Source organism: Talpa europaea (genome assembly GCF_964194135.1).
Source record: "Talpa europaea genome assembly, chromosome: 12".
Lineage (NCBI taxonomy): Eukaryota > Metazoa > Chordata > Mammalia > Eulipotyphla > Talpidae > Talpa > Talpa europaea.
This window is the reverse complement of record NC_140079.1, coordinates 86590805-86601088: the sequence shown is the minus strand read 5'-3', so window position 1 is coordinate 86601088 and position 10284 is coordinate 86590805. Positions and strand designations below refer to the sequence as shown.

Below are 10284 nucleotides of genomic sequence, written 5' to 3'. Positions count from 1 at the left end.
GCTTTCCCCTGGATTGTGTTCATTCTCAGGCAGGTTGTCCCCTCATAGGTAGCAAGATGGCTACCAATGGCTCCAAGCTTACAATTTACCAGTTTAACAACCCTAGCTGGAAAAGATTGTAGCTTTCCCAATAGCTCCAGCAAATGCAACAGGGTTGAGTCCATCAGTTCAGTTTTGGTAACCCAATGACCTACTGTTGTGTAATAAAGATTTCATCTTCATCCCACATGGCAGGGCTTTAAAAATATTTGTAATTTCCCAAGTGATAGATGTTTCTGTTATTCATGAACCCCATAGAAGACACCCGAGTTTTTGCTAAGGAGGTAACACATGGCAGGCGCCTAGATAGTTTCAGGATGGGGGCTGGTCACAGCAAAAATCAACCTTGTGATTAGAAGGTTGGAATTTCATGCCAAGTTGACCTCCATGGAGGGGAGAGGTCCTGGGGATGGAGTCCAGTCACATGGCAATGATTTAATCAATCATGTCTAATTAATGAGACCCCAGTAAAAACTCAGGATAATGAAACTCAATGGGGCTTCCTGATTGGCGACTACATTGATGTGCCAATAGGGTAGCAGGCCCCGATTACATGGGGAGAGAGCATTTGGACCCTCCCATACCTCACCCTACCTGTCCCTTTATTTGGCTGTATGCTTTGTTGTATAACTGTGTGTAGTGCTTTCCTGAACTATACTGGCAAATTACCAAACCCAAAGGTCATAATGGGAAACTCCCAGATCTGCAGCAGTTGGTGAGAATGCAGGTGGTATCTGAACTGGAGGCAGTCTTGTGGAGGACTGAATCTGGAACTTGGGGGGTTCATGCTAACTCTGGGCAGTTAGTGCCAGAAGCGGACTTCAGTATACCAGTCAGGATCGAAACAATACGAACCCTGAACCAACAGTTATGACCACGATGGCGGGATTATGCTGATTAATAAACACGGGCTCACAGAACCATGATCTGAGACTGGGATGGACTCAGCTCCAACTGAACGCCACATACTGAGCACGGCAAGGGTGGCTCTTCACAAGAAAATGAAGGGCCTCTGACTGCAGGGGAAGTAGTGGCTTGTGGGATTCTTTCAGAGGTCACCTTGACGCTCCCTCATTCCCAAGAGATGGGGAGATTTCTCTTCCTCTGTCTTCTTTTCTCGGATGTCAGATTCAGCTATGGTACTTTGACTTGGACATCCTGCCCCCCAAAGCACACCTGCTCAGTCAGGACATTTTGACAGCCCGAAATAATCCAGCTTCTTTTGACTGTGCCTCTGAGCCCACGCCCTCACTTTGGTTACTCTTCCACCCTCCGCTTTAGGCTTCAAAGTGTGGCCTCCTCAGAAAGCCATGTCAGTCCACCTAGGCACCTCTCAAATGCCTTTTACTTAGTAGCTTTTGTGTGATATTCACGAAATGAAGAGGAGGGACATGTTGGAGCCAGAGAGAGGTGGTCTCATCTCGGCCCTAGTCCCCCATTTTCCATTAAGTTGCAAGCCAGCCCAGAACTCACTTTTCTAGAAGTTAGTGCTATAAGAAATCTTAGAGATCACATACTTTAACCTCTTCACTCCATCCCCACTTTGTAGATAATAAAGCAGAGACACAAAAAGTTAGAGTAGGTCACCTTTATTTGTAAAATGAATGTGAATACAAAGTTTACTTTCCATCCAAAACACTGGGAAACTTTCTTTGTAAGCCCAACACAAGTGCTCAAGTGAAATGACTCAACATGTAGTTCTTTCAACAAACACTATTCACCTAAGGCGCTGTGCTTAAAGCTCTTACTGGGGGTAGAAGAGGATGCCTGTCATCAGCTGGGGGGGCGGGGGGGTGGGGTGGGGAATGAGGTAATTTTGAATATTCAGGTACAGTGGACAACTGATAAAGAGGGTAACTTGGGGCCACTGTAGGTGGAAGAGGTGGGACATGAATGATGAGAAGAATAAGCCACGGGGCAGGCTACATGGACAAGTATTCCAGGAGGAGGGAAGAACTGCCAAAACCTGAGGTAGAAACAACTATAAGATGTCGGCAGGATGGCCAGTGTGGCCGGAGAGGAAAGGACAGTCACCGTAGATGTGGTCAAAGGGCTGGGCGGGGCCAGGTCATTTAGGCCTTGTGGGCCACAGGGAGGAGTCTGCATTTATTTTTAATGTTTTTGGATTATTATAACAGCTTTATTGAGATACAATTCTTCTGCCATGCAATTCACCCATTTAAATTCACCAGGCCTTCCTGGTGGGGCAGGAGTTAGTCTCAGCACTGCCAAGCTACTGCCAGTCACTAAGGCATGGATTTGATCCCTGGCCAGGGAGCTGACCCGCATGGCACAGCAGACCTCTCCTGTCTCATCCACTGCTCCCCTCAGCAGTGCATTTCAGTGGAGCTGCCTGTTCTGCTCCCCACTGTCTGGTGAATCCTCTCACCCCCCTCACCTCTGGCCTACACCCCAGTTCTTGTATGCATAAATGAATAAAAATAAATCTTTAAAAAAAAATTAAGAGTTTGGGTTTTATTCTAAGGGTCATAAGGAGTCCTTGAGGGAGGATTAATGGCTGATTCACCTTTAAAGCTTGATTTGCTGTTGTGGGGAGGATGGAAATGACAGATATTGAGAATAACAGAGTTGGCAGAGCATCATGGGAGAGGTGACCCCCATGTTGAACCACACTGTTGCCAGCGGAGCTAGAGAGAGATGGTCACATTCCCAATACATTTTGGAGAAAGAACCAGCAGGTCTGGGTCATAGGTTAGAATTGGGTGGAGGGGAAGGGAAAATGGCCATGCCATTGATGCCAATGTGTAAGAAGCAAGTGGAAGGAAAGAGCCTTGTGCCATAGGGGTGGCATCCTTCAGTTTGGAAGGCTCGTTAACAGTTTAAGTACAAACATTCAGAGGTCACTGTGGCCAGGCACAGAGGATACAGAGAGAAGGGAAGCCCAGTTCCGACCCTATTCAAGTCACCCAGATTTAGACAAGTGAAACCAAGAAATATGTCTCAGTCTGCCAAGTGCTGTCAGACAGAGGATGTGTCAGGATGCACTTGGCTGCAAATAACAGACAACTCTGACACACAATCTGGCTTAAACAATAAGGACTTTGTCATCTCACACCACGAGGAATCCAGTCTTCTAAGATCCTCTTCACTTTGCCCTCTTCTGGATTTTGGCTTCATCATCAAGTGAGAGCAGGATGGGCACAGTAATTCCAGGCTTCCCATCCAGCAGCGACATCCAGAAGGATGAGAGGGAGGACCCTCTCTTTGGTGTCTTCTTCTTAAGAGTGAGGGACTTTCTTGGTGGCCCTCTCAAGCCTGTCTCCACTTACCAATTACTGGCCCCAAAAGAGTCATGCCACCAACCCTAAACAAACAGCCTGGCAAGAAATGGGCTCAACGTGCCAGGATTTATTTCTGGAAGTGGGGAAAGGACCACCTTGAACAAAATCAGGGTTCTGCTGTTGCAGGAAGATGGAAAGGTGGCCATTAAGCAGCAGCTCAAAGTGTCTGCCATGTAGCAGAATGAACCAGCTGCTAGGGAGAACCCAGAGGGCTGTTTGACTTCTTCTTTTTTAAGATTTATTTTCTTTATGCATGCAAGAACTTGGGTGTAGGCCAGAGGACTCACCAGAGACAGAGTGGGGAGCAGAAACAGGCAGATCCACTGAAATACACTGCTGAGGGGAGCAGCGGGCAAAACAGGAGAGGTCTGCTGCACCATGAGGGTCAGTTCAAACTCATGCCTTAGTGGCCAGCAATAGCTTGACAGCACTGAGACTTAAGCCCTTGCACCACCAGAGAGGCCCAGGCTGATTTCAAGAGCATCTTTTTTAAAAAGCTCAAGATTCCACATGAAGAACTTTTCTTTAACTGGAATCACATAAAGTGAATGTTTGAATTACAGAAAATCTCTGTCCTCCAAGCAAATTTAGCTGCTAAAGTCACGGCTGTTTTCAACTCCCCTTGCCCCCACCCCTACCCCCACCGTGCACATATGCCACTGTTCTACAGTAGCTAGCCTGCCTTCCTCATTTAACACTGCTCACAAGCATTCTCACAGGTGGCTGGCTCCCCTTGTCTCTAACTCTGAGCCCACTCTATTAATATTTCATTTCATAACTATGCCTAATTTCATGCTACTATATCCACACACTGGACATTTGTGTCACTCTGCCCTTTCACTGTGATATTGGTCAGATCACAACGCTCAGATGTTCCGGTGACTGGACGTATGGGGAAATTCTCTGCTGTCAGTCCTGCTCCACAACACCAAAGTTAGAATACATCTCTCAGCCTCCTCTGATACCACAACACTGACACATGATGATCTAGGCTTCTTGGATCACACTCATGTGAGGCTTTGGATTTGCCTGGCTCTGGGGTCAGAGATGAGATAAGGTCACTTTCTTGATGCAGAAGTTGTTTCAGTGCCAGCAGCTACAGACAAGTCTCAAGTTGGAAACGGTGGCAGCAACAGTTTTCATATCAGGTCAGATCAGTTCTGTAGCGTCTATTTCTCCAGGCTGCTTCACAATTATACAAAGCTTATACAAAGCTGCCTACCTCTTGTAAACAAGTCTGTTTTCTGCTTAAGCCTGTTAAGATAAATTCCGTTTTCCATAAATCAAGACTCCTAACTATTATATGATACAACCAGTGGTTATACAAACATTTTGCTCCCTTTGGGCTCTTTTCTGAACAGTTTCCCAAATTTCAGTCATTCAGGTACCACCTTCCCCGAAATTTGCCATACATTCATAATGATCCACCATATTACCCACCATGTAACATTTCAAAAATTAATTTTTAAAACTCAAGTTACTTATGCCATTCTTTTTTCCCCAAACAAATAAATATATAATGTGTAAGCAATATAAAATTTGAAACAACATTATCAACTGAGTCTTAGGATCTGATGACTTTCGGAAACATTAATCAACATTAAGCAACTGCTATTTTTATCCCAGGGTGAAGTCTGGAAGCTGTGATGAGATGACGGATGTTAAAGTTAAAGGTCATTTGCTATCCTTACACTCATTCATTCAGTCAACAGACATTTATTGAGCACTCACTAGGTGAGTTACCTCTGTTAGAATGCTGGGGACACGGCACAAGAATGACTGGGGCTACCTTAAAGCTGAGGTTGGCCCTCCACGCTCAGAGTCTTCTGTAAAACAGGGTGGGTGGAGCGACGATGAAGGGAGTTACTCTGGAACGAGGGGCTACGGCAAAGCTTTGTCGACTTGGGGGTGAGGGTGGGGGGTCCGGCCAGGTGAGATAGGCAGCACAGAGCGCCCGCAGGCTGTGAGCCAAAGAGTGGGCATTTGAGAATCAGTGACTATGGGACTTGGGCTCCAGGGCCCCACTTCTGAGAGCAAGAAGCCAGTCCCTCTCTGAAGCAGATACTACTATTCCCATTTTACAGATAAGAACACAAAAACTCGGAGGAGAAATGGGTCACCCTCGGGCCCCGCTCCCCACAAACACCCATGACCATCTTCCTCAGCGTGGTGCTGGGGCCCACCCTACCTCCAGCCCCGGCACCAGGGCCGCGAGGCCTCCCGTCAGACCCGCGCAGTGGATGCCAGGACATTTCGGAGAAGTCAGCGCCGGGTCGCCTCTGCGGTCTCCGGGCCACGACCGCCCTTCCGGCCCCCGCCTAACCAGCACCCAGAGTGCAGACACAGCCGGCCGCCCCAGGAACTACAAGGCCCAGGAGCCTTCGGGGCGCTGGTGCATCATGGGACGCTCACATGCTCCGTCCCCTCCGCGCCGTCGCCGGCGTCGCCAGGGAGAACCTTGTTCCCTCACCCGCGAGAATCTCCCTCCACCCATCCCCGCCCCCAGACCCTAGTACCTTCCTTGACGTCTTCCTTCCCGCACCCGGAAGTCAAAGATGACCATAAAAACGGGCGGCTAGAGGCGCCCAGACTTGCCCTCCCGGCCTTGACTTCCGCCGGAAGTGACCTCCCGTGGCCAGTGCCCTTTTCTTACTACACGCGCGGGCACCTGGTGCCGGGTACTCGGTACTCGGGGCGCGAGTAAAGACCAGAATGGCGGCCGCCACCCTCCTGCGCGCGACGCCCCTCTTCAGCGGTGAGGGGGCGGGGAGGGCGATGGCAGCCGGGGCGCCTGGGGGTGCGTGGCGTGCGCCGCGCCCCGACCCGCGCGCCCTGACTCTGCGCCTCTGCCCCGGCAGGTTTGGGCGCCGGCCCGACCCCATTACTGCAGGGTGTGCTGCGGCCGCTGAAGGTCTCGGCACTGCCCGTTTTGTGCCGCGGCCTGGCCGTGGAGGCCAAGAAGACCTATGTGCGCGACAAGCCCCACGTGAACGTGGGTACCATCGGGCATGTGGACCACGGCAAGACCACACTCACCGCGGCCATCACGAAAAGTAAGCGGGGATGGAAACGCGGCGTCCGGCAGCGCGCCTGCCCTGCCGCTGGGACCTGGCGCCAGGGGGTGGGGCCCCAGAGTTGCTGCTGGAGGTGTTCAGTGTGACCCCTCGAGGGGGAACTCGGGCGGACAGTGAGGTAGAAGATCCAGGAGACAGATTTCCCCGAGCGTGAACTTCGTGGTGCGTAAACGGGGCGCTCCAAGTGGTCTCCCCTGGCAGGAAGTGCTCTGCAAGCAGAGGCTTTACCTTAAAGAAGTTGCAGAGCCGGACTTTGAAACCCTTTGGCATTTCTCTGGCCCGAAGTCACCGCTGCTGGAGGAACTGAGGGAGAAGGCCACGGAAGCTTTAGTCTCCAGGCTGCCGTTTGTTTAGGTGGGAGGGACCCGGGGGTGTGGCCTGAACCTGACCTCTACCTCTGGAACTTCAGCTGAGAGGTAAATTTTCTTCCCGCCTTTAGTATTAGCCGAGGGAGGTGGGGCCAAATTCAAGAAGTACGAGGAGATTGACAATGCCCCGGAGGAGCGAGCCCGCGGCATCACGATCAACGCGGCCCACGTGGAGTATAGCACTGCTGCCCGCCACTATGCCCACACTGACTGCCCCGGGCACGCAGATTATGTTAAGGTGAGAGTCTGTATCGCTGGTGACAGGGCCAGGAGCTGCCTCCTGTCAGGAAAAATGTTCGGCTGGTGGAGAGGAAGTTAAGATATTCAAGGTGCATGGTTTTGAGATCCTGCATTTATGGGCATGGCCTCTCAAACTGGTGGTGGTAAACAGATGAAGAGAAGAATGGGCCTCATTTCCTAATTGTTATGCTCGACTAGGTGAATGTAGAGTTGAGGTCATTGAATTAACTCAGCTGAGTGTTTCCTCTCCTCTTCCCCAGAATATGATCACAGGCACTGCCCCTCTAGATGGCTGCATCCTGGTGGTGGCAGCCAACGACGGCCCCATGCCCCAGACCCGAGAGCACTTACTGCTGGCCAAACAGGTACTCAGAGCCTCTGTAGGAGTGACAGAGTCAGGAGTTCAGTCACTCTGGACACCGTCTCAGCCTTTTTCCTATCTGCAGATTGGAGTAGAGCACGTTGTGGTGTATGTGAACAAGGCAGATGCTGTCCAAGATGCCGAGATGGTGGAGCTGGTGGAGCTGGAGATCCGGGAACTGCTCACTGAGTTTGGCTACAAAGGGGAGGAGACCCCAGTGATTGTAGGCTCTGCCCTCTGTGCTCTCGAGGTGAATGCAGGGTCGGGCAGGGACTGCTGCTGCAGTCGGGGTGGATAGTCAGAGCTCTGCTCTGAGTTTGGGGAGCTCTTGGTAAATAAGAGAATGGAGACTTCAGGGTCCTATTAACCTGTCCCCATAGCAACGTGACCCTGAACTAGGCCTGAAGTCTGTGCAGAAGTTATTGGATGCTGTGGACACTTACATCCCAGTGCCCACCCGCGACCTGGAGAAACCTTTCCTGCTCCCTGTAGAGTCGGTTTACTCTATTCCTGGTGAGGACTGTGTGCATTCCAACGCTCTCTCCCTAGCAGTAGCCTCCCCCCCTTGGTTCCTGATGCCCTGTTTCCTCTCAGGCCGGGGCACAGTGGTGACAGGAACGCTAGAGCGTGGTGTGTTGAAGAAGGGAGACGAGTGTGAATTCCTGGGACACAGCAAGAACATTCGCACTGTGGTAACAGGTATAGGAAGCAAGGCTTGGGCCCCAGGAACTGGCCCCTGGATGCCCTTGCCCTTTCTAGATCCATTGTGCCTTCCCTCTGCCCAGACAGGCCCTTGTCCCTTTTCCCTCCCTACTAGGCATTGAGATGTTCCACAAGAGCCTGGAGAGGGCAGAGGCAGGGGATAATCTTGGCGCCTTGGTTCGAGGTTTGAAGCGGGAGGACCTGAGGCGTGGCCTGGTCATGGCTAAGCCAGGTTCCATCCAACCGCACCAGAAGGTGGAGGCACAGGTGAGGGCTCCAGGTGACGGACAGGGCTGAGCCCAACTGACCCCTGCAGAGGGGCAGTGCTTTGGCCAAGCCCATCTGTACCCCCACTGCTTTCTCTCTCAGGTTTACATCCTCAGCAAGGAGGAAGGTGGCCGTCACAAACCCTTTGTGTCCCACTTCATGCCTGTCATGTTCTCCCTCACTTGGGACATGGCCTGCCGTGTGCTCTTGCCTCCAGGGAAGGTATTGTGATTATAGGGAGTGTGGAGAATGGGGGTGGGGCACAGTTCATCTGAGCTTTGCCTCAATCACATTTCCAGGGAAGGGGGGTGTTTTTCCTTGAGTGAAGAGCTGGTGGGTGATGCAGGGGAAACTAGTGACTGAAGGGCATGGACTTAGAAGAGTTAAGTCCTCGTCCATTATGCCTTAGTCTTAAGTAGGTTAAAAACTCAGCTCTGGGGCCTCCCCGTGCCACTGCAGGTTGAGCGCTGCACTGTAAAGCTACCCGCAGCCTCTGCAGCGCAGGTTCGATTCCTGGCCGGCCAGGGAGATTCCCACATGGCACGGCAGATCTCTCCTGTCTTGCCCGCTGCTCCCCTCTGCAGTGTCTGGCCCTTCTGCCTTTTCTGCTCCCTGCTCTGTCTTTGGTGAATCCTCTCACCCTCCTGTGTCTCTGATCTGTGCCCCGGTTCTTGTATAAATTTTTTTTAATGTAAAAACTTTAAAAAAAAAACGAAACTCAGCTCTTCCAAGACTTGCCCAGAGATTCCCCAGAGAAGGGTTCCCCTTGCTTGTTTTACGGTGTAAGTGTGTAGAGAAGTCCTTGACTAAGAAACCTGCATGATCCAAAATTTCCTCAACATGAATTTTCAAGAATGCACCCTTGGAACACTGATCGCCGGCCCTCTTCTGCCTTGTACATGCTGTTTGCTGCTGCCTGACGGCAGGGATGAGGCTGTCCCCAGAAGGGCTCATTGCCCTGCTGTCTTCCTGTAATGCGTAGCCTCTTTGGTAGCCAGCAGTTAGCAGAATCAAGGCAACCCGAAGGTCATGCCTGATCTCTCTGCCCCTCCAGGAGCTGGCCATGCCTGGGGAGGACCTGAAGCTCAGCCTAATCTTGCGGCAGCCAATGATCTTAGAAAAAGGGCAGCGGTTCACCTTGCGGGACGGCAACCGCACCATCGGCACTGGCCTCGTCACCGACACGCCGGCCATGACAGAGGAGGACAAGAACCTCAAGTGGAGTTGAATGTGGGCTTCCACTCACGTGGTCTCGCATTCAGGCTGGCCAGCGTCGTCCTGCTTCTGGTGCCCCCCCTCCGAGGGCACATGCTGCAGCCCAGTAGAGCGCAGCTAGACTGACACATCTCCCCTGTGGAAGGGGCCCGTGGTCTGCCAGGGGAGGTAGGTCAATAAACTGTTCTGTGAATAGTAAAGCTAGTCTGTGTCGTGTCCTTTGTGTAAGCCGGACAATGGAGTATAAAAGTGGTGCTGTAGGCCAGATGAGTGTGATAACCTCAAGCCTGTGCTCTGAAAAAGCTCAACTTGACACACAGAAGAGAAGTCATAGGAGAAAGCCAGTCTGAACTTCGCACGGCTCACCTGGTAAAATGCCACAGGATGTTGAACAGCCTCCTGGCAGGTCCTGGGGAGGGATTTGGTTATCACTTGGAGGCAGCGTAGGCTCAGCTCTGGTGCCAAACCCACTTCATTTCCTCGGAGTAGAGAGGTACGTGATAAAATTCTCTGCTTGGTGGGTGGCGACTGCTGGTATCGCCACTACCGGAGTGAGAAGCCGTGATACGATTTCAACATTTACTGAGATTTTTTTCAAAAGGCGGTTCATCAGTGCTGAGTAGTAAAACTTAGAGTGACCAGCCAGGATGCTGACCCTGAACACAGAAAGGTTAACACCTGGCAGGGATTAGTGGGCACCCATTCCACACTTGGAT

General features: G+C 51.5%; 1 protein-coding gene across 1 annotated transcript; it reads left to right on the top strand.

Moving 5' to 3' along the window:
• Nucleotides 1–6053: 6053 nt before the first annotated feature.
• TUFM (Tu translation elongation factor, mitochondrial) lies at nucleotides 6054–9665 on the top strand (the record flags this gene model as incomplete). Its single annotated transcript, XM_084250649.1, has 10 exons — nucleotides 6054–6096; nucleotides 6200–6394; nucleotides 6855–7021; nucleotides 7284–7388; nucleotides 7470–7634; nucleotides 7765–7897; nucleotides 7979–8083; nucleotides 8202–8353; nucleotides 8456–8575; nucleotides 9408–9665. 10 exons carry the CDS (start codon nucleotides 6054–6056, stop codon nucleotides 9579–9581), a joined length of 1359 nt encoding a protein of 452 aa, XP_084106775.1. The 3' UTR covers nucleotides 9582–9665.
• Between the last annotated feature and the right edge of the window lie 619 nt (nucleotides 9666–10284).